This window comes from Amblyomma mixtum, chromosome 2, assembly GCF_055824585.1.
Source record: "Amblyomma mixtum isolate Tamu chromosome 2, ASM5582458v1, whole genome shotgun sequence".
In the NCBI taxonomy this organism is placed as follows: Eukaryota; Metazoa; Arthropoda; class Arachnida; order Ixodida; family Ixodidae; genus Amblyomma; species Amblyomma mixtum.
Window position 1 is genome coordinate 252,452,683 of NC_143013.1, and position 24,689 is coordinate 252,477,371.

The window sequence follows — 24,689 nt, forward strand, 5'->3', positions numbered from 1 at the left end:
AAAAGGAACTACAGAAAAAGAAAAACAGCAACAAGAGCAGAGAGTGAGAACACAGGCTGGAAGAACAGGTCTGCAAAGGAGCTCGAGTTTTCGTCAAGGCAGGCAGCGTTATAGCGCTAGTAAAGCGCTCCGTGGTTAAACCCCGCCCGCGACAAAAAGACACTACGGCGGCGGCGGCGAGAAAGAGTGGAAGCGATGACGTCACCACTGCAGCTATGTACACGAGTCTTTCGATGCTAAGTCGGCTAGCTAGCTAGGAAGTACGCCTCGCGATTGTTTATTTATAGGTAAATAAGTAGGGTCCTTCCAAAGGACGCTGACGTCACATCCCCGATCGAGCGATTAGCTGCGCGTGTGCGTGTGTGTGTGTGTGTGAGTGTCACATTGTCACCTCTAACAACAGTATGGACGGTCTCCACGCATTTCATGTTTCCCTGCCCAAGGTAACGCTCTCTGTTCCACTGTGCCCCCCAAGTACCCTTCATTTTTTTTTTTCCCAAACCCAACACACGTATGCACCACACACACATATACACACAAGCTCTGCAAAGCTTCACAGCGCAGGAATTTCCTCCGCCGCTCATTTCTCAGATGAATAAATAGAAAAAAGAAAAGCACATCAACACCACCACTCAGTCGGCTTTGAGAAGACGCGGCAGCGAGCTTGTCACGTCCACAGAAAATGCACGCTGCGCGGTTCCGAAGAAGGAAGAAAAAAATATATATACGCTCAATCGAACAGGTTCTTTGCACTTCACTGTGTCACACCACTGAGGAATGCTTATGAGATGAACAAGCTCGAAGGTGACGCTTCATCAAGCTTTGCCGAAGGTCCTTTTCTTTGGTTAACTCTTCTACGTCTTCGCTTTCACATGCTATAGGTCGCCGCTCCATCTGATCGCCACCGTTCACTTCCTTCTTCACATTGCTTACACCCGGCAGCAAGGCTTCGCAAACATTAACACATGGCTATACAGTAGAAGTAAAATCTAGGGAACAGCTAAGTGAACATTCGGAAAAACGACTAGATGATGAACAGCATCTCTATTACTGCTTGACGGTGAGTTGGAGAGAAGTAAATAAAAAGGCGGGAGGTGGGGGTGGGGGGGAGGGGGGGGGGGGCATAAAAGAAGCAGAGTTTGGACGACGCATATGCTGCGATGCAAGCGACAAGATAACGTGTGCACTTCACTCCAATTCAATCAGCTCCTCGGCACGAGGCGTCAATTTGTAGCGAAATCGTGCAACCTCCATGCACGCGCGCGTAATTACTAGAAAAGAGCAGCTAAGAACGGGCACGTGGCTTTAAATAAAGTATGAACCGTGCCAGCACCGAGCAGAGCAGCCGAAAGATACGTGACACTAATAGCAAATGCGCAGAGCCACTGCTTGAGTAAGTGTAGCCAGATTCCGTGAGGTACAAGTTAAATGTTGTTACTGATTTCGAAGCACTAACCCTCGTTATTGCTCCTAATAATAGAGCGGGAGTGAGAACTTGGGCTGGTTGTTTCAGCGTACCTAACCAGCACATAAGTGATAGTTGATTTATGCACACATAAGTGAAAGCAAAGTGTTGAATGCCGATTCCCGTTAGACCGCAAAACTGGTCTACAGTGATTTGAGTTACATGCTCGTGGTGAAATCGAGCCCTGAAAGAAGTATGTCAGCAAATTTCTGATGCTGCGACTCAAGTTTTGGTTCTTGTACGCAGCCTCCTGAGCAAAACGATGGGTTGGAGCGCATAGCTTTTACTGCGGAAGTTAGTCAAAATGAAATAACTGTTATTTGAATATGTGGCCACAACAAGTGAAATGACATATCTTGCGCCTTTGTTACAGAAACGCATCTTGGCATTTTCTTTATTTATTAAGTCGTATAAGTGCTTAACGGACTTAATTGATTAACTTACATGAGAAACTTCGCTATTTTCGCTGTTTAAAAAAAAAAAAAAATGCGGGGTAGTAAGCGCAAAACAAATACATTTTTTTTTCTCTTGTAGTGGATTGCATCTCTCTGCAGCAGTGTTTTTTTTTTTTTAATTTTAGCGGCTTGAGTACACCGTCGTTATTCCGCACAGAGGAGAGGGAAATACAGTAGGCAACGCTTTTAACGCCACTCGGCGAAGTCCTCTTTATCCTCCTCTGAGTACTCTTCCGTGCTTTAGGAGTGGCGGAGGAAGCTTTACATTGTGCTCCGTGAAGCGCCTCTCTCAAGTCCATTTTGCTCCATTTATAAAGCGCATGAAACGAAAAAAAAATAGGGATAAATGTTGACATTTTTTGCCTGACTCGAAAGCGCCGTAAGGATCACGCCTTTCCCGAAGGTGAAATAGCACGCGGAAATTTAAATGAACAACAACAACAACAAAAAAATTAGAGGAAAACGTGTGGCCAGATAGTAGCGCGACAAACAGCTAAATTTTGGTTACGCCGAAAGGAAATTTGAAGACGATTAGGGCTATATTACGCAGAGACCACAGTTTGACAACGCTACACTGCGACATTAATTTAATAGCTTTGACGTCAGAATTCAGAACCATACAGTGATCCTCGAAACAAAGCAAATATGTGAGCTAAAGAAAAGGCTCCCAGTTTTTTTAAAACGCATGAAGTTTATTGTTTAAATATTAGGCGCGTTATATTGTTATTCTCTCTGACGTCATTACATGTTTCTACTGCTTCCATAAAAGCTCGTAAGAGCACCTTTTTCTTTCGTGGGCGACGTTCAAACCAGCAAGGGCGCTCGAAGGAGCCCGAAAGAGGTATCGACGGGCTTCGCCGCAAAGCCCAGCCGTAAAATGCTAAGCCAGCGGCTTCTTTCAGCTTACCACGCCATCACAGACAATCGGGCTGTAGTCGAAAACAATATAAACAAAGAGATCGAGGCGTAGCCCCTCCTGGTTTAAGAAAGGCCGGCCATTATACGATCACGGAATATAACCTAGGCTTAAGCAGAAAGCGAAGTTAATTGCGCTCGAAAACTTGACCCCGTAAAAATTTTCGGGCCTCATCACCTCCAGTGCATACTCTCGCCAAGTTAAAGCTTCTGAACAGCCGTTTCTTAAATTGGCCGATAAGTCGTAAACGCGTTTAGCTTCTTTTTTGTCCGGTTTTCATCGGCACTTTGTTCGGGACGGACATGAATTAGGCTGTCGGAAATACTTTCACCAAGCACAATGGTGGCATATGTCTGCGAACAAAAGGCCTTGGCCGAACATTACGCCTTTGAGAGGCTGGGGTTTATGTCTGGAATTCGACTCCGAACTTTAATACTAAGTTCATTGTGGGTGGTACAGCGCTAAACTGACGAAAGACAGAAGCAGAAGACGACACAGACGAGAGCTGACTGAATCCGTTTTCTACTTTTGCCTTTCGTCTGTTTCGAGCTGTAACCCCAAGCTCGCCCAGCTATCCATCCTTCCTCTTGGATACAAAAACGGTGTGATTCAGCAATACGTGAGTGCAAAACGACTGTAGTTGGATACAACTTAAGTCTGCAGTGAAGTTCCGCCAACGTTCAGCCTCCGCGCACAGAATTCCTCCACGACAAAAAGTAGTCCGCTGGTTAAACGTTTTTTGTTACCTGAACAAGAAGCTTGTAATAAAAAAAAAAGGTTATGAGCTCTAGATTTTTTATATGTGGATTGTTTGATATAGTCAAACATTAAAAAGATGATTTTGTTTATTGTTGCGATTGGCCAGCGGAGTAATACAGAACGGTGCGGACCGCGGCCGAGTGTTAGCAACTGCTTTTTTAAAAGTTGTATCCTACTATAACACAAGCAGTAGGACGTGCTTAGTTTTGAACTGTGCACTTCTTTTGGCGATTTGTAAATATTTTCCACTGGCAACACAAAGAGGGCGTAAAAACCTTCTGGAATGCTATTGGTTTCAGAAAATTACATCAGTATGACCTGTATAGCCCTGAAAGCACTATGTTTCGCTCGTGACACTTATAGCTATTTGCGTGTACACTTCCGGTGACACACTTTTAACAGGTGGCGCGCAAGAAATCAACAAAGTGCGCTGAGTAGCAACAAACAACGGATTAATCTGTCTTCTTGAATAGCTTAATAAGCCCGGCCGCTAAAGTTAACATTCGCTGCCTAGTTAAAGCAGTAAACGCGATGATCGTGCGTTCGCAGCAACTACAGTGCGTTGGGTAAGTAGTAACAGCAACGTAAAATAAGGCAAACAAAATCAATACAGGTGGAGGGGAAACAACAACGAACATCTCAAAACGGAAGATACAGCCCTCGTCTATACGCAGATTCGCTTAACAATTAATGCCAACAATCGAACGCTGTCAAAGCTTTCTCCGCAAACACAGCGCATTCCTTGTGCAGCGACCTTTCACACGCCGATCATACACTATAATAGCGTGTGCCGAAGACCACTGGCTGCGAAGGAAATAACAGGCAACGAACACGTGTGCACAGGTAACAAAACGCAGATGCACACAGTTCGTTTAAGTTCACACTTTCTTCTTTGATTCCGCGCACGTTTTGTAGTATATTCCTTTTTTTTTTTGCTTCACGCAACCATCTATATAGGCGTCGAAGGTAGAGCGTCAGTTTCGCCCGGTTATGTGTCACGAAGGGCGAGCACTCGAAGATCACTGCGAAGATTAAGACTCGGCTATCGTCGTTGTCAATGTCGCGGATCGCCGCACCATCTGCCTCGCCTGCCCTGAAGTGGCGGCGTGTCCTTGGTGAGGAAAGGCACGGCACTTGCACGACACACACTCCTCACACGAGGCGTTTTTTTTTTTCGGCTTTAACAGCACCAGCAGACGACCGAAGCAGCACCAGCAGCAGACGACCGCACCGTCTGAAGCTTGAAGCCAGCGCGAGCAAGCGTAGGGACTTGGTTGCAATGAACGGCGCTCGGCGCCAGTGTTATTTGGGCTGCGTGGGTTTCCCACTCTGGGGGCCTTCTTTCTGTCTTTACCTTCCCAAGATGCTACTGCCAATGTCCTCCCTTTTTAAGTGAGGGCTTCATAAAGCCCGTCGCCATATGGCTAATTAAACTGGATTAAATCACTTTAACAGAGACGAGATTTGGTGCTGAGAAACCTGAGCATGTTTTCGGACGTACTTGATAATTGTGCTAATAAATGACAATCAGTCATAATTGTCACAAGCAATCTTTCGGCCTTGTCATAGGAGAAAAATTCTAGCGGCACAGCAAAACATGTGGCTGTACTGTGATTTCTTACACGTGATAACCTGTCGGCTAGTGAGGAGATATCGCGACCGGTTTCAGGTCCTTTGCAAATCAGAGTGAATAAAACGGGGTGCCTCTTTAGATAGCACATTAAACGCGTGAATTACGTCCAGAAACATTGCTGTGCAACAGATTACAGCCGATAACTCAAAGAAAAGTCGCATTGGGTGTGTCTTTTCCCCTCTTCGTCTTGTCACTTAGCCAAGAGGTACACTTAGCAAGCGCAGCACATGATAGTGTCAAAAATGAACGAGGTATTCTCCATAGGCGCATTAATTAGCAGTGTTGTCTTGCATCTTTTATGTAACGACAGGAAGCTCTTCTGAAGTAGTGGTTAAGTTTGCGGAAGCTCATGGTTTGTCTTGTTACATGACCAGTGAAACCTGGAAGACGTAGTTACATTGAAAGTCCTACAAAACCTAAATTAAATGTGACGTTCCCTGAAGGGTGTTCTTCGAGCTAAACGTTTGTCGCAATATTCATCGACTGGTCGTACCTTCATGCAGCATCCATCGGGTCATGTCCCGTGTGTACACGTGACACATGTCGGCCGAAGCCACCTTCCCGAAGCTTGTTTTTCGTCGGATAGAGCAAATCAGTGCACTAAAACCTGACTGACGAGCTTTCACCCGTTATTACGTACGTCGGATACAGCGTAACGCGCTTTTTTTTTCCACAAGGACATTTCTGGCATGAGAAAAGACAGAATGAAAGCTGAGGCATGCTCTACAATTACCAGCCTTTCTCGAAGACAAAACGCAGCTCCCCAGAGCGGTCCCACGCAGCCCCGGCGCCAGCAAAGCGAGCGAGCTAAGCGACTGCGCATGAACTTAAACACGAAGGAGCGCTCGAGTCACGCACGGGAAGCCGAGCCGGAGGCCCTAAGCTGGCCAGCGCCGCAGGCCGCCGCCATCGTGGCAACGGCGCGCGGAACAGCGCAGGGCCAACGGGTCAACGAAGGAGCCGACGATGGTCGGTCGAAGCGGCTGTGGATTCAGCCGCTGCTCTTGCTGCTGCTGCTGCTGAGGTGGAACTGACGCCGACGGCGGTAGTGGCAGGAGAGGTACTGCCTCGTCGAAGGCGTCGTCTTCCACGGTCTGTGGCCAGGCGAGCGGGAGGCTCCACTGACGGCGGCGCTGCTGTCAGTTCTCGGTGGATCCCGAGCGGGCCACCATGGGCGGCTGCAGGACACCCATCCTCCCCGCGCCCCCTCCACCTCCTCCCCCGGAAAGGTTGACAGTGGACCAGCTGGGCCGGCTGCTGAGCGAGGCCGCGTCGTCCGGGTGCAGATGCGTGTGCCGGGGCTGGAGCGGCGGCTGCTGCGGCTGCGGCGGCAGCGGCTGCTGCTGCGGCCCCCCCAGCACGGCGGCGGAACCCGCGCACTCCGGCATCGAGCCCGGCGGATAGGACTGGCTGGACGCCGGCGGCTGTGGCTGCTGCAGGACGTATGCCCCGCACGAGCGCGCCACGGCCTCCGGCAGCGCCTCGAGCTGCTCGTGGATGGCGGCCAGCCGCTCCTCGAGGGACGCCAGCCGTTCGTCGAACAGCTCCTGGCGCGCGTTCATGTCCGACACCATCTCGTACACGGAATTCTGGGTCTGTAGCCAGCGGCACCACGGCACAGTAATCACCAGCACGTCAGGTGGCGGCGAGGGTTTGAAGATTCGTGGTGGGCGCGTTTCAGCCGGAGCCGATGGTCACGGGCGTCCAGGGCCAACCAGATGACCGGGTCGTTGAGGACAGGGCCGAGAGGTTCGCGCCATTGGTTCCGGTGGGTTTGCAACGGTTTGACCGTTCACAGGCCACCGTCGCAATTAAACAAGGTGGTGAAGGATAGTTGTCGGGCGGGTGGGGTGACGATGAAGACACCACCAGAAAGGTTTTCAGGGAGTTGTAGCCGAAGATGGATGCCAAGGAGGATGGGTGGAGCAGTTTTGGTAGGGAACATTGGGAGGGAGAAATAAAAGAGAAGAGTTTTGTTAATAAAGTGTACTTTCGCGCAGTCGCAGCCGTATTTCGTAATAATTGTTCTCCGGATCCATTATTAAGCTCCTTTGCCGTCTATCGCAACCCGCTTTGACGTCAAGGTTGGTAATTAGCAAGCGTTGTGTGGCGCTGTTCTTTGTTTGAAATTCAGAACTCACCCGGCACAGAGAAGAAAAAGAATGCAGAGGAAATAAGAATAATTGAGAAATAATGTTCACAGGGCCCTATTCTGTATTCATTTAATGTTTTATTATTGGAAGACGCAGCCTGTGATGTCGGGGTTCATGTAAGCAAGCAATGTCGTTCGCCGGTTCTGAACAGTCAATAATGAGGCAAAAGAATAGAGTGGGAAAAGAGTTTTTACAGGATACGGCTGTTGCTCACTTAGAAGTTAAGCGTACTGTTTTCTTTGCGTAACTGACGAGGATGTAAAACACACCGAGGCTTAGGGACGACTATTTAAAAATCATTAAATGCTAATGATGAGAACATATGACTAACAGGATACATCTACCTACAAAAGCAGCTCCCGAACCATGCGCAAAAACTACAACTAGGCCACACTCGTGTGAGAAAGAAATCAACAGTACAGCGACAACAGCAGCAATAACAGAAAAAAAAAATGCATCACGAAAAAGTTTACCTGAACCCCAAGAACTCTAAAGAGAAAAAGGCACGGGAAACGCAGACACGGTTAACAGGGCGCTTCAAAGCTGCGAGAATGTTGTAGCTACTTGTCAAAACTGTTAGCAAGCTAGTGTAGAAGCTCAGCTGATGATTGCGACGCATCTCCAATGGGTGCTACGGAAATCCTACTTTCTTCAATGTTAGCGCGAACTGGGTCCGTCAGTTGACATGGTTGTCATTGCATTACTTTGTCATAGCGAGCTTTTTCTACCGCGTAGCTCACTTCTGTTTTTTCTTGCCACGTTAAATCTGCCCAAATTTACCCAACGAACAAGCTTCACCACCTAAAATTGTAGCAGTTGCAGAAAAGCAGGAGCGCAAGGAAAGGTACCGTTTCGAGAGCTTCGCGAAAGGTCCACGGAAGGAAGCCTTACCTTCGCCATGTCCGTAATTGTGTTTGCGTTGTCCATAAGCTTCCTTTGGTCCATTTTAACCTTTCTGAGGCTGCAGCGAGAAGAGAAAGGAAACTGTCTAAACAGCAACAACAACAACAACAACGGCGACAACAAGAGCAGGTGCAACTGCGCACACTCTGCTCTCACCAACAGGCCGATGTGAGGTCTCACCACTAGATCACTTACCTTCCTCCAGACTCAAAAAGAATGTGCAGATGAATTAAAAGAAACTGTAAGACCTTAAAGCGATAAAGCGGAATGTACGGATAGCTGTACCGTATCACACGACCACAAGTGACACATTTTCAGCAGCCCATTCCTCGTCCGCTGATGAAGATGAAGGTCTAGCTGGCACAGTGGCAGCAGCGACCGTCAGATCTGAAGGCGTGCTAGGCACCGTTCCGTTTCTTGAGGGCGTTATGTCTGCGCTATTGGCTCGCGACTTTGCCGCACGTACGTCTTTATTTGACATGCTATATTTTAACTCACTACTCTTTGACCGTTCCCTTTCATATTCCCACTTCCCTTTCCTCCCCGGAAGCGAACCAAACCTGTGCCTTTTTTGGGTAACGCCCTTAAGCACCCAGTAGCCTGGTCACATGGCGCCGGCAACGTTGTGTTCTTTAAGCAGTAAGTAAAAGAGAAAGACGCTCTTTGGCTACGACACTGAACGACGCTGACTACAAATGCGCCGCCAATAACCGCGAAGAAAGTGCCTGATACAACAATCATAGAAAAATTGGGAGGAAAAAGACACGCACAGTAGATAAGGCTTTCAAGACTTATTCGTGTCCTGAGATAAGGAGTCCCGTATTCCCCGTTTACCTATTCCCCATTCACTTGCAGAAAGAGTGGCACACCGTTTGGACCAGATTTCGCAATCCCAAGCTGCGACCAAAACTCTGAGCCGTTGTCTTTTTATTCGTGTGGCACTATAGTTGACGCTATACGTCATATGCGCTTTGGAAATCGAGAACTGAACGAAAATGCGGTGCAAATGAAGTCGCGATAACTGTGAACACTATAAATGTGCAAAAATCGATGTGGGCTGAGAGTGAATTAGTGACGTAGACGGAAGAAAGGAATAGCGTCAGTTGATGTCCCTCTCTGGATCTTGCAGAGGAAAATTGGGTTGATGATGATTGTTGGAGGATGCTTGACGTCTTGCAGATTCGAATTGCTCAATCACATTGCTAGAGGACACTTCTGGAGAGGTTAACTTTTAATAACAATTAATAACACAAAGGAAGATACAAGCAAGGAGGAAACATATTTACACTTGACTGACTCGTAGTTCTACGTGACGAAACCAGCCCTCGGTCGTGCCGAAACAGCTGGTTTTAAACCCTATGTGCCCGCCCTCGGTGGGGAGAATAACCAATCAGGTAACTGCACAAACATCCACCCAATACATTATTGGGGAAAGGAAAACATCACCAATCAACAATTCTGAAAGGACAACACAACCAAACAATGATTGGGGAAAGAAGGTAACTCGTCGCGACAAACACTGTACACATATGTACACTTTCTACCATCACGATTTTGGAGAATTATGCTTTCCTGCTGCGAGCCCCGCGAACACTCACTTCCCCATGGTGCAGATTACCTCAACGTCCGGTTGACCCAAGTTCAAGGAAAGTCACTTCAACTCATCTGTTCAGCATCGTCGCTCCTCATGCTTGCAGCTAGCGTGGAAATATCCTGTTGACCGCGCTTCAAGCTGTCAACGCACGCCGCTGCAGACATGAGACCAAAGCCACGCACTGTGACGCGGATCCGCCTCGCCGCAAGCACGTGGACAACAGGATGCGACCTAATGCATCCGTCCCTAGGGGGAGTTTGACCTTTCCCGTAATCTTCCGCTATCCGGCGCTCCCTTATCCCGCTGGGTAGCGAGTGCGACTCACCCCCTTCTCTGCAGTTGTGCGGAGGGCACAAGAGAAAGAACGTAACGGGCATTCCACTAACGCGAACCGGATGCGGCAAACAATGTACAACACCGCGAACTTCACTGCGTCGCTCACCTGTAAATTGCGAGGAGGAATTTGCGCTGGTGCGCTCTCACTTTGGAAGGGTTCACACGTTTCACAAGCCTAGTGTTTTTGTAGATGAGCCACGTCTCTCGTAGAACGTTGGCCGCAGCGTTTTTCAGCTGAAGAAGAAAAAAATAAATCAAGGGAGTAAAGTATCCGACTGGGAAAATGCAGCCAAGATTATGCAGCGATATATTAGCAGTCCGCATTCGATTTCTCGTCAGGAGTAAAAAAAAAAAAAAAAATAATGCGTGCGCGATCAGTAGCTGTGAATCGCCGTTCAGCCTGAAACGAGTACGAAACAATGCTGGCGACATCTTACGCGAACAGATGCGGGGCACTGGCGCTGGTGACGGTCTGGACTAGCATAAGCTGCAGCTCATAAGCTGCAGCTAAGCATAAGATGCAGCTACAGCTTCATACCCTGAAGCTCTCTCCATTGCAGGACAAAGTACTCTTCTAATGATCCCCAATTATCCCTGACCTGTGCCAACCACAAACACATTTCTAAGTGTTATGTCTCATTTGACTATGCCCACTTATTTACATTCTCTGTCGCATAAACCCTTGCCTTTTACCATAACAAACTATCATTTATGTACTTTCCGCATGATATATTTAGCTAAAGGCCATTTATTCTTTTTGACTTCCTCTATGACAGTCAGCTCCACATGTAAGACCACATTCCCTTGCATGAGCAGGATAAATGAAAAAAAAAAAACAACGTCTATGACCTTTTATGTAACTAGTAGCAGATGAAATCAGAGTTGGAAACCTGGAAACCTGTTTCAAAACAACTTGCGTAATGAACAGAGGAATAAAAAAGAAAGAAATGCCCAGAAATGTACAGGAAGGACCTTGCTAACACCATTTTAAGGGCTACACAGTGCTTACGAAATGAGGATCAATCTGCCTGCGCTGCAAAGGTGCTAATGTATATCATTTCAACTTGTGAACAAATAGTTATAGCATATGAAGAAACGAACCTAGAAGCTTAGCGCGGATAAAACGCTAAGGAAATTATCTGTGACCTCTGGTGCCCGTCTAAGATACTATTACTTCAATTCCGCTCTTGTCGTTTATTATTATTTTTAGAAGAACAAAGCCACGTTCTAAAATCTGAAATTCTCCCTGGATTTTATGTTATAACGTCTTGTTCCTGAGCATTTTCACGCTGCTGAAGGCACGGCAGTTTTCTCCAGTTTTTACGATGGCGCCTGACGAATATACGCTTGCAGCACGCTCTTTCAAGAATTTACGAGTGAACAGTCACGCTCGGCACACTGTATTTCAAACGCGAGGTCAAAAACGTAGAGAAATTGCGCGCGATAAAGAAAGCACGGGTAAAAAGCGACAGCAGTGCACGGGCACACTCACCCTTTTCGTCAGCTGAGTGTCCATCATAAAATTGTGGACGTGCTTCTCGGCTCGTGTGAGCTCCAGCTTGCGCGCTATCACAGCAACAACCAGGGCTGTACAACCGGCCCCCTGCGAACGTGTCGGAAAGACGTATAAACAACAGACGCTGAAAAAAAAACAAGCAAATCCAAGGCATTGCATTGCATATACTGCTCTTGATTCTTTACGACAAGCGTTGGCGTCAGATGCAGAAGTATGACTTACGCCTTGTGTACGTCTACGGCGTCAGAACATGACTGTGCCGACAGCACCGAAAGCAAGATCCCTGTACACTGAGAAGGTAGCGACATTCTCCCTTTCCTGCCAGCCTCTTCCTGAAACCTCCATGCCCATTCCTACATGGAAGCGCTCGAAAATAAAGAAAACTTGTCAGCGCATGTTTAAACCCCTGAAGCATAGCTACTGTTTTGTTCCTCCAGTTAAACCCACTTTCATTAAAGCCACTTTTTATGCGCAACTTTAGTGCACTAACTGGGTGATCGTTCGCACAATCTCTCGTGAGAAAAGGTATGACGAGGCAGTGTCTTTCGCATGCGCAGAAGTTCTGATACGTTTTCGAAGCAAAATAAAAGCTACCGCTAGCCGTGCGACGCATCACGTGGTCACACTGGCCCAATACTGAGAAGTCAGCGACATTCTTCCTTTTCTGCCAGCTTCCTCCTCAAACCTCCATGCCTATTCCTACATGAGAGCGCTCGAAAATAAAGAAAACTAGTCAGCGCAAGTTTATACCCCTGAAGCTTACCTATTGTTTTGTTCCTTCAGTTAAACCCCGTTTGATTAAATTCACTTTTTATGCGCAAATTTAATGCACTAATTGGGTGATCTTTCGTACAATCTCTCGTGCAGAAAGGTATGATGTGGCAGCGTCTTGGGCATGCGCTGAAGTTCTGGTACGTTTTCGAAGCAAAATAAAAACTACCACTAGCCGTGCGACGCATCATGCCGTCGAAATGGGCCAATCACAGACGCTGCAAATAGAACGAGAACAGAGAGTAAGTGTAGAAGCGGCGAGGGCCGGCGGCGACATGAAAGAAGGTGTGCAGGTGTTACACGGTGTTAAGGTGACCTTGAAACAGAAAGTACAAGATTTATAGAGCATTCACTGGGTTCTGTACAAAACTGCTGAAGATGCAATTGAAAGGGAAATGTTATTCGACATTTCCAATAGGCGCACTTTTCTTTCCGAGGCCAGAGCTCGTAGCGCGTGAGCAAAATACAAATAGAGAATTTTGACGGCATCGGCGACAATTAGTTCTGCTGCATTCAAGACAGGGAAACGAGAGATCATATTGCAACGGATAATCTCCGTGAAGACGACGTAGAAGAAGTGCCCGGTGTGTGCGCGCTTGCCGCTTGGGGCTAGCTGTGATCTGTACCCTGTGCTCCGGTCGTCCTTGTGACGACATAGACTGCGGGCCACGTAACATCTTTGGTGGAGGTGCTGGGTAACCGATCTCCACGCCACGCAGCTCCGAAGCGGTCGTCAGGCCGGGGCTACTACCATCATGGCTCCACCCGGCGAGTCACGAACCACTCCCTCTGCTCCCTTCGTGGTCATGGCTCCTCCCCGTGACCCTGGTACCTTTTCTGGGAACGACGGCACCGATGTCGACGACTGGCTCAGCCTATATGAGCGAGTGAGCACCTATAACCGGTGGGATCCCACCGTGATGCTAGCGAATGCGATCTTCTATCTTAGTGGCACGGCCCGGGTCTGGTACGAAACCCACGAAGAAGAACTGACGAGCTGGGACACTTTTAAAGAAAAGCTCCGTACTTTGTTTGACAGACCCGATGACCGGAAGCTCTCCACGAAGAAGCAGCTCGCGTCGCGCGCCCAGTCGTCAACCGAAAGCTATGTGGCATATATCCAAGATGTCTTGGCGCTTTGCCACAAGGTCGACGCCGCCATGACCGAGTCCGACAAAGTGAGCCATATTCTGAAAGGGATTGCGGATGATGCTTTTAACTTACTGGTTTGCAAAGAATGCACCACCGTGGACGCAATCATAAAAGAATGCCGTCATTTCGAACAGTTTAAAAGCCGCCGAATTCCACAGCAGTTCTCTCGGCTCCCTAATACTGCCGCTACTTCTTCCTGTGAGGAACACCGATTACCGTCCCGCGCCTCTTCCGATGATGACCCCGTTGCCGGCACTGTGACCCGCATCGTTCGCCGCGAACTGGAAGCCCTTGCGCCTGTTCTGCACCGTCCGACCGCACCTGATAACTCTCTACCCACCGTGTCGCTGATTCAGGCCGTCGTGCGTCAGGAACTCGCTAACCTGAACCTTCCTCCGCCTGTGTGCACCATCAGAAGCCCGGACACCCCCCAGCCACCTCTCTCTGTTTATCGTCGCACCTATTATTCTCCGCAGCGTTATCGCAATCCAAATGAGTGGCGTACGGCAGACGACCGCCCCATCTGCTTCCGGTGTTCTCGCATTGGCCACATCGCCCGACATTGCCGCAGTCCATGGTCTTCACCAGCCCGCAACGTCTGCCCCTCCTTCTACAGTTCTACCTCGACCCGCACCTTCTCGCCCCGAGCCCCGTCCGAACCATCTGAAGCAGCCGTTCCCCCTCCACGCCGATTCTCCCGCTCTCCGTCGCCGCAGGGCCGCCGCTCTCGCTCCCCACAGTCGCCTTCAACCAGCCGCTCCCATTTGGAAAACTAAATGATGCAGCTCCCGGAGATGACGCTGCATCAACGACCCGGACCACAAATCCTCTCTCGACCTCTCTACCAAATCTCCTGGACGTCTTTATGGACCGTGTTCCTGTGCGCGCCCTGATTGACACCGGTGCTCAAATAACAGTGATCAGTGCTGCCCTCCGCCATCGCCTACGCAAAGTCCTCACGCCTGCAATGTCCCGTGTGCGTGTCGCGGATGGTGGCACGCCTGCTGTCGACGGTACGTGTACCGCGCGCGTTACTATGGGCGGCCACAGTATACCGGTTCAATTCACCGTGCTGACCACCTGTGTCCATGACCTCATTCTTGGCTTGGATTTTCTGACTGACCATTCCGCCCTCATTGACTGCTCGGATGGCGTCCTACACCTCGAACTTCCACTGCTGGATTCAGAACCCGTCGATATATCCCTGCGACTGTACAGTACCGATTATGCTCGCCTGTCATCCCGAACCGCCTCTTTCGTTCCACTGACCCCATCTCGCCCAGTTCCTGATGGCGACTATCTCGTTACGCCCAACCTTGACCTCCTGCTGACCCGTAACGTTGCCCTATCTCATACCATCGCCAACATCCAAGCTAACGCCCTCTCTCTGCCTTTCCTCAACTTCGGCGTCTCTTCTCAAGTGCTCCCGTCCGGCATCTGCGTGGCTACACTATCTCCTCTCGCTCCTTGCCACGTCGCTCAGTTGGCCAGCACCCCTATTCAAGACACTGCAACCCCGCGCCGGCAGTCTCCACAGTCGCCCGACGCCTTCACGACCATGATGGCCACCGACCTCAGTCCCGACCAAACTGCCCAGCTTCGTGCCCTTCTCGAATCTTTTTCGGATATTTTTGATGTCAACAACACGACGCTGGGCCAAACTCTCGCCGTCAGGCACTGCATTGAAACCGGCGATGCCCCTCCCATCCGCCGCCGCGCCTATCGAGTCTCTCACGCCGAGCGTCAAGTTATCAATGCGGAAGTTACTAAAATGCTCGCGAAAAACATTATCGAACCCTCGCACAGTCCCTGGGCCTCACCCGTCGTACTTGTGAAGAAAAAGGATGGCTCCTGGCGTTTTTGCATTGATTATCGGCACTTGAATAAGATCACTAAAAAGGACGTGTACCCGTTGCCGCGTATCGATGACGCCCTTGACTGCCTTCATGGTGCCAAATTTTTCTCATCCATAGATCTTCGCTCCGGCTACTGGCAAATTGCTGTAGACGACCAGGACCGTGAAAAGACCGCCTTTGTGACACCTGATGGGCTTTACCAATTCAGAGTTATGCCTTTCGGATTATGCAACGCGCCAGCCACATTCGAGCGCATGATGGATGCCCTTTTGCACGGCTTTAAGTGGTCCACCTGCCTGTGCTACCTCGATGACGTCATTGTCTTTTCGCCCACGTTTTCCGCTCATATCACTGAACTTTCCCAGATCCTTTCCCTTTTTCGTCATGCCTGCCTGCAGCTCAACTCGTCTAAGTGCCGTTTCGCGCGCCGCCAGCTCACCATCTTGGGTCATGTCGTCGACAATACGGGGGTCCACCCTGACCCTGAGAAGATCCGAGCCGTCAAAGACTTTCCCCAGCCACGTTCTTCTAACGACGTCCGAAGCTTCTTGGGGCTCTGCTCCTACTTTCGTCGATTCGTTCAAGGCTTCGCCGACATCGCCCGCCCCCTAACCAACCTTCTGAAGAAAGACACCACCTTCATCTGGGGACCCGACCAGGCACAAGCGTTTTCCAACCTGATATCTAAGCTTACTACCGCGCCAGTTCTCGCCCACTTCGATGTGACCGCTCCCACTGAAGTTCGCACTGACGCCAGTGGCTACGGCATCGGCGCTATCCTCTCACAGAGACAATCCGGAGAGCACCGTGTGATCGCGTACGCCAGCCGTCTCCTCTCTGCCCCGGAGCGGAATTACTCAATTACCGAACGCGAGTGCTTAGCTCTTGTCTGGGCTGTTGGAAAATTCCGCCCATATTTATACGGCCGCCCCTTTACAGTTGTCACTGACCACCATGCGTTGTGCTGGCTCTCTTCCTTGAAAGACCCTACAGGACGGCTTGGTCGTCGGGCACTGAGCCTGCAGCAGTACCATTACTCTGTACTCTACAAGTCTGCCCGCTTGCACGCCGATGCCGACTGCCTTTCCCGTTACCCCGTTGGCCCGTGTGACAATCTTGGCACTGACAGCGTGGATGCTCTGTGCTCCCTCTCTGTCCTCGCTAACATGGCCGAAGAACAGCGCCGCGATGCCGAGCTGCGCTCCATTATCGACCGCCTCAACACCGCCCCATTCGACCCTCCGATGCGCCGCTTTGTGCTCCGTGATAGAGTTTTATACCGCAGGAGCCTTAGCCAAGATGGCCCAGACCTCCTCCTCGTTGTCCCCGAGCACCTTCGCACTGTTGTCCTCCAAGAGCTGCATGATCTTCCCACTGCTGGTCACTTGGGTGTCTCCCGTACGTACGACCGCGTGCGTCGTCGATTCTTTTGGCCGCGCCTCTACCGCTGTGTACGCCGCTATGTTGCTGCCTGCGATGAGTGCCAGCGCCGGAAACGCCCCACCACTCTGTCAGCCGGTCTGCTTCAGCCCATTGACGTCCCACCCGAACCTTTCCATCGCGTCGGCTTAGACCTTTTGGGACCATTTCCGGAATCCGCCTCGGGCAACAATTGGATAGCTGTTGCCACAGACTACGCTACCCGTTACGCGATCACACGGGCACTGCCCACCAGTACGGCTACTGATGTTGCCGACTTTTTTTTGACCGACCTTATCCTACATCATGGAGCTCCCCGTCAACTTCTGACCGACCGAGGCCGATGCTTTCTGTCCAGAGTTGCCGCTGACATTCTTCGATCGTGCTCTACGAAACATAAGCTCACCACCGCCTACCACCCGCAGACGAACGGCCTCACAGAACGCTTCAACCGCACTCTCACCGATATGCTGGCTATGTACGTTTCTCCGGACCATCGCGACTGGGATACCGCTCTCCCCTATGTGACCTTCGCCTACAACTCCTCCCGCCATAACACTGCCGGTTACTCCCCTTTTTATCTTTTGTATGGCCGCGAGCCCCTGCTGCCTCTGGACACGCTGCTTCCCAGTTCTACTGCTCCGTCGTCTGCATACGCCCACGACGCCATTACTCGCGCTGACCACGCTCGCCAACTCGCACGCTCCCGGCTCCTCGCTTCCCAGACCTCTCAGCAGGAATTCTACAACCGCCGTCACCGTATGGTCTCCTTCACCCCTGGCTCCGTCGTCTTGCTTTGGTCGCCATCTCGCCGCGTGGGGCTCTCTGAAAAACTTCTGTCCCGCTACATCGGCCCGTACCGTGTCCTGCGCCAAGTCACCGCAGTCACCTACGAGATCGCTCCGGCCTTCCCCGGTGCCACGTCCTCTCAGCATCAGACCGATGTTGTGCACGTCTCTCGCCTCAAGCCCTACGTCTTGCAGTCCCCCTCACTACCCTGATGAACACCGAGACGGTGCCTTTCCGACCGGGGGGCCATGCAACGGATAATCTCCGTGAAGACGACGTAGAGGAAGTGCCCGGTGTCTGCGCGCTTGCCGCTTGGGGCTAGCTGTGATCTGTACCCTGTGCTCCGGTCGTCCTTGTGACGACATAGACTGCGGGCCACGTAACAATGTTATTACACAGTGTCAGGTCCTCCAACCCCCCGTAAACGAGGCCGCATCAGAGACCCGCGAGTCACTTTGGGATTTAAAGACAGTCTAGGAGTATTGGGTATTCAGAAAGTATATATAAGTGAAAGGAGACCGGTAGATTGTTGGAAAACAGCGAGGTCGTGGATATGAAAGGGCGTGAAGAAAGCTTCTATAATGATTTTGCTCGTTATTTTGGTAGTAACCGCCATAACTCCGGTCCGAAGGACCAAATGGACAATATTAATTATCTGTCTACCACGCAGTACACTGCACTCATACAGTTAATTTACTGAATGTAGAGCGGGAGTGGCGGCGGCACTACCGTGCGTACCTACACTCTAACCACAAATACGCCTATATGGGAGTAAAAATAGAGTAAAGTGTCCTCTGGCGCACTCTTCCTTTATTAAAAGGAAGTGTGTTAGAGGAGAGTTTATTCCCTTTTTACTCCTTTCTGTTTAGAGTGTACTCTGCATTACTGCTAACCGTGGTGGCAGCCATTTTGGAAACACCTTTCTATACAGCCACCCGTTCTGCGCGGACAAAATGGTACGCTCACTAATTTAGCAGCAATCATCTTCTCAGCCACGTTATTCTAACCGGTATCATGATGAGCGCTACAGACAAAATTTCTGCATCACTTTTAATGTGAAGCAGGGTAACTCTATGCATGTTTTATTCTCAGTAAAAATAGATTCCATTGCTATTTCTAGGTATGCTAATGTTTGTCCGGTAGCAAAAGGCGCGTTTATTGCTTAGCAAATCGCATTTAAAAGTTTTCCTGCCACTTCATTCAAAATTATGAAGTCTACACAGAAATAGACTGCGTGATTACTGTTTGGAAGTGAATGGTAGGATAACCTAGGCTCTGGGACCTGCAAAAAAAAAAAAGGAGGCCAATAGAGGCCATTGGCAGATAGTGGCGACCCCTGTATTTAACCTTTTGACCTCTGTAGCTTACGAAAGTTATGTTTTCAGTAAAAGTGGCGTCTTTGACGTTGGAATGTGGTGAGCTATTGATGCAGGCAAAATTAAATTTGTCCTTAGTGCCCCTGTAAGATGAGGGTGCTCACTACAGTGTAGAAATATTTTTCTCGAATAGATTTCGACACATGACCGCCGCGGTGGCTTAGGGGTTATGGTGCTCGGCTGCTGACCCGAAAGACGCGGGTTCAATCCCGGCCGCGGCGGTTGAATTTATTTGGAGGAGAAATTCTAGAGGCCCGTGTACTGTGCGATGTCAGGGCACGTTAAAGAACCCCAGGTGGTCGAAATTTCCAGAGCCCTTCACTACGGCGTCTCTCATTGCCTCAGTCGCTTTGGGACGTTAAACCCCATAAACCTAACCAACCAAACCAGAATTCGACACTTGTTGAAAAATCGGGCTATTCATTTTGTACTTGCTTTTGTATATGTATTTTTGGCAATAAAGTCGAAGCTCGTTATAACAAAACCATCTATAACGAAATAATGGATATAATGAAGGAATAACGATTTCCCTTGGAAGATCGGTCAACACGGGCTATAACGAAGCAATCGCCGGCCCCCTCCAACTTCGTTATAATGAGGTTCAATTGTACCATGATGTTGCTACATGGGATTAGCTCGACCTCCCCTTCACGCTTTATCTCCTTCGTTGCACTGTTGACGTCAAAATTGCTCTAATACTCGGCTAGGTTTCTAATGTGCGTTCCTCATGCTAAAACAAGGCATTTTGTCCTTTCTTGAGAGAACTGAGAAGTAAGGGGGAGAGAGGCGGAAGGGTTTGTTGATAAAACTGAGACTTCGGACAGCGAAAAGAAGCAAGAGAACAGGAATGCCAGCAAAAAAAAAAAAAAAGCTCATGGCGTCTTCGTGGCTGCAGTCATATGGACACGCGCTCAACATTGCAGGCAGATATCCGCGGCAGAAATATAATGGAAACAACTAGCGACAACAAGACGCGTGTTAAATACAAAAAAAAACTTCAGAAATTAACTGGTTCGATGTGCGAATTTTGGCGTATGTGACTGCAGGGGTACTGAGAACTTGGAGTGATCATGAATTAGATTGGTGTGTGTATTAACCTGTATGCTAGGAGGATACGACTTAAGAAAACAGCAGTTGGTGACATTGGGCCACGGTCCGCAGCGTCCTGTATTACTCCGCTGTCCAATCACAACTGTAGAGGAAATCAACTTTTTAACGTTTGGCTTCATTAAACAAGCCAGGCATCAAAATTCCAAAGTCTATAATTTTTTACAAACTCTGGAATGATTACTTTATTGATTCGGTATCTAGAAAAGTTCTAACGACGGACTACTTTTTTCGCCGTGGAGAAATTATGAGCGGCCGTCCTGAATGTGGGCGGAGATTCACTGAAGATTTAAGTTGCATACGGCTATACATATATGCCATCGCAGTGGCTCAGTGGTTATGGTGCTCGGCTGCTGACCCGAAAGACGCGGGTTACATCCCCGTCGCGGCGGTTGAATTTCGATGGAGGCGAAATTCTAGAGGCCCGTGTACTGTGCGATGTCAGTGCACGTTAAAGAACCCCAGGTGGTCGAAATTTCCGGAGCCCTCCACTACGGCGTCCCTCATAGCCTGAGCCGCCTTGGAAACAAACAAACAAACAAACAAACAAACAAACAAACAAACAAACAAACAAACAAACAAACAAACAAACAAACATGTTATGCACATTTGTATATGCCATGATTGTAAGCCTTGTGCGCGAGATGCGTGACATGCACAGTGTGCGCGGAATCTTGGTTCGCGAGGAAGAACACGATGGCGCCAGATTTCTTCCTTTCAGATTTGTGCTAACGTTTCTTTTCGCACACACTCATTTTTCACTACGCATTCATCTTATTACAAAGACCGAGTAGACGGCTCCGACATGGCATGTCCGCGTATCTTCAAATTGCATCTAAACAAAAGAAATGTTGACAAATGGAAAGCGCAGGGTAAAACAAGATAAGCGATGGGCAGAAGACGAATGATGCGAGCGCTACTCTCGTCCGGTTTATCGCTTCGGTAGCGTACACACTCTGCCCGTTCGCAATATCTTTATGGATGCGCGCTGCAAGGAAAACAGCAGCTTGTGAGAAACGCGGCTTCTTTCGACCTTTTGAAAAAAAAAAAATACGGTGCCGGACCTCCACTGCGAAACGCAGCACTGCGGAAACACCCACACAGGCGTAGAAAGGAACACGCGAATGGACCCGGTCATTGGCTAGGTCAGCTGATTTAATAATTCAACGAGCATGCGATGCTCGCCAGCGAAGCGGGATAGCTACGCGGCAATCTGTTTTCCTTAGCTTGTTCATGCTTTTTATTTACCTTTCTTTTCGTTTTTGGCTGCTTTTTCATAGATCTGTCATTCGATCCGTGTAGTTGCATCGCGAAGTGCTCCATCAGCCGAAGATTGCACGCATTACAGGATATTAGTCGCATGTGCACTCAACGTGGCTCCGGAGAGCTGTAACGCTCAGAAGTCTTCTCTTGGAATTAAAGTATCTTCAAGCAAAACTGCATTCTTCCTTATGGTTAGCCGAAATTATTAAAATAAATAAATCAAAGTGTGCCAAGCGACACTTAAACATGATAGTGCCAGCAGTAATGGGACGACAACTCGGGAGGGATGGAATGTATATTTAAACAATGCAGTGATACGTCGCTTTGCTTCACTCTTCTCTCAATGAGTGAGTGCAACGTTTTTTTAAACATTGTACAGGGTTGGTCAAATGTTTCCAGGCCACAGGGTCTGCTTTTGAGCAATATAGTCAGAAGTCATGACACGCTCGAAGCTGAAAATCTCTGCAGATGGTAGGAGAAGCATCATGCTCACCTCTTATAACCTTGATAGCTTTAATAGCATCTTCAGTGCCAGGACATAACGCTGAAAAGCAGAACCTTTGGCCTCGGAACTTCTGACCAACCCTGTACACTTTTGTTGTCAAGAGAAGCTGAACTGGTGGGTCACACATGAGTATGAGAGTGTCTAGTGACGTCTGTAACCTAACGCGTGGGCGATGTGGCGCGTTAGGCGAGACTAGGGATCGGCGCGAAGATCCAGTAATGCAGCGGCCACACTCTCCCACATGACAGGAACGTGGGTAAGAAGGCAGTGTGGGTGGTGGAAGTTTGGTGACTTCCAGTACGTACGTTTTTTGAGCTGGGATAACCTCACCAGAACTGAAAACGAGGAGTTACCCGCCGGCTAATAAAGTGGTCCGTTATGAGGATCTGCTCTGGAAGTTGTTCGACGAAATTAATTTAGTATGTTACACACGCCTTCAAGTTCACGTGCAGCCCGAATGAATTCCGTGATGTTCGGCAGCATCATTGCAGGTCGTGCAAATACCGCTTGGCGCTCCCTCAGCACTTGCTGGTGCTGCGCGGAATTATTTGGCAGTGCAAAGAGGATGAGGATCGATCCATTTAGGTCCTCGACTACGGCCGAGGATTGCAATGGCGCATTTGCAACCGTTAAGCCTGCATAGCAGACGTAGTGGGTCTGGGTATTTATTACCAAGCACCGATGTCTCGGCGTCATTCCCGAATTCCAGCCGAGCCAAATGACGCCTCTCATAAAAGATGCCCTGCGGGAATGTCTGTACTGCATCAGTCCTTAACGCAACCACTTCGATTGCTCGAGAGAATGCTCGACTCGTTTTCATCGCATTCCAACACATGAACGTCGACCTCTCAGGTCTTTGCATAGAGGCGCACCGTTTTAGACAGAAGCGCCCTATTTCAGTTGCTCCGTTTCCCTGCGATAGCGTGGTTCTTCACGCAACAAATGACAGTATACAAAAAGACGCTGTGGATGACTCGCCCGGAATAGTGTCAGCTATGACACGCCAAGAATAACAAGCGGAGTTGTGCGGTGGCCCAGAGATGAACGAACGCCACAAGCAGCAGACATCGAAGGGCGTTGACCGCCGGGTCGTCTCGCCGTCAGCACAAAAATTCAAACCCGTCCCTGCGGAACCGCTGCTTACGATATGACTCATTCTAGCGAACGACGCACTCTGGCCCCATAAGAGAGAGACCCATAGAGCTACACTCGGCACAGACGTATACACTCTTGAAGATTGTAGTCGACTGAACGACGTCACTTACAGACAGAGCAGCCTCAGAAACACGTGCGACAGCTCTTACGAGTTTCCAGAACTTCCTTGCGACACACCATAAATAAGGGGTGGGGGGGCACGGAGCAGCGTTTATAGTCGATAAAAAGTTTTTACTTTGCCCTCGAACTCGACGGTTTAGTACCAAGAAAACAGAGTGCATGTGCGGAGCCTACCCACGTGAAAGCTTGCAGCGAGATGGTGAGGGTTGCTACACGGTCTGTTTGCAAGAGGACGGGGCCCGCTTACATGACCGGCGGATATTTTATGGCGCCTGGCGGACGGCAACATGACCAGATGATCTCGGAATCTCTGTACTCGAATTGTAAACGTCGCTCGGAGAGTTGGCCGCCAATAAAAACGAGGACTGAAGCGAGTTCGGTGTACGCTGAGGATTAAATCCGCAGGGGTCCTTTTTGAAGCGGGTCCCATTGCAACTTGTGCCTGATACAAGAGGCCTCGCTGACGTTGTAAGACTCCTTTATTGAGAGACGTCGCGAAAGAAAAATGGCATAAGAAGCAGCTAGCGAGATCGCGTCGACAACCAAGTTCAGGATGGAAAGACGCCGAGGAGGTCCTATACGAAAGCAGGAGAGATGATTGACTGCAGAAAAGCGCCCTTTACCTAACCTGATGAAACAAAAAAAAAATGGCTGAGGCTTAGCTAAGGTTAAGCCTAGTCAGATGCGAAGCATATTGATGGCTAGGCTTGGTAATACATGGCTTTCCTTGGTTGACGTTCATCCCGCTCTTCATCGGTCTCTGTGGCACGCTGAAGCTTTCGCTTCTCGTTCAAATCAGCCCTGCTTCTAGGCGGCATCCCAACACCTGGCCGCCTCGTAAGTGCCCGGAGAGCGAGGCAAGCTCAGCTTTATACCGCTGCTGTAGCGTCACGTGGTCAGCCGCCGCGCCTCTGATGTGGAGCCTCCACCGCCGCGGCCGACCGCGCGAGCCGGCAGCCCATCTCTCCTCTGCTGTGACGTCATGTTGTCACGTGGTCAGCCGCCGCGCCTCTGATGTGGAGCCTCCACCGCCGCGGCCGACCGCGCGAGCCGGCAGCCCATCTCTCCTCTGCTGTGACGTCATGTTGTCACGTGGTCAGCCGCCGCGCCTCTGATGTGGAGCCTCCACCGCCGCGGCCGACCGCGCGAGCCGGCAGCCCATCTCTCCTCTGCTGTGACGTCATGTTGTCACGTGGTGTCACGTGGTTACGCTAGGTCAATGGTAGCTCCACCGCCGCGCTCGACGGGCTGTACTGTAGCTCTAGTAATATGCTTCGCATAAAAATGAAGGAGACACTTAAACTCCGCCTTAAGGGTGAGCTAATTGGTTAACGCCCATAAATGCAGTATTAGTCTTTCTATGTACTTAACATTCGCAGATCTCTGGGAGTCTTCATAGAATTCCTGGCGCTGTGATGCATTGGTTAAGCGATGCGCCACTGCCCG

General features: G+C 49.6%; 1 protein-coding gene across 3 annotated transcripts in view; it reads right to left on the minus strand.

The window, feature by feature from the left end:
• Nucleotides 1–460: 460 nt before the first annotated feature.
• The window catches only part of SK (small conductance calcium-activated potassium channel), a 424,663-nt gene continuing 400,434 nt past the window's right edge, over nucleotides 461–24,689 (minus strand). For all 3 annotated transcript variants that reach the window (XM_089573525.1, XM_089573527.1, XM_089573526.1), the window contains 4 exons: nucleotides 11,707–11,817; nucleotides 10,321–10,448; nucleotides 8,273–8,342; nucleotides 461–6,823 (listed from right to left, as the gene is read on the minus strand). In XM_089573525.1, coding sequence (XP_089429651.1) covers nucleotides 6,368–6,823; nucleotides 8,273–8,342; nucleotides 10,321–10,448; nucleotides 11,707–11,817 — 765 coding nt within the window. In that variant the 3' untranslated portion in view covers nucleotides 461–6,367. The remainder of the gene's footprint in view (nucleotides 6,824–8,272; nucleotides 8,343–10,320; nucleotides 10,449–11,706; nucleotides 11,818–24,689) is intronic.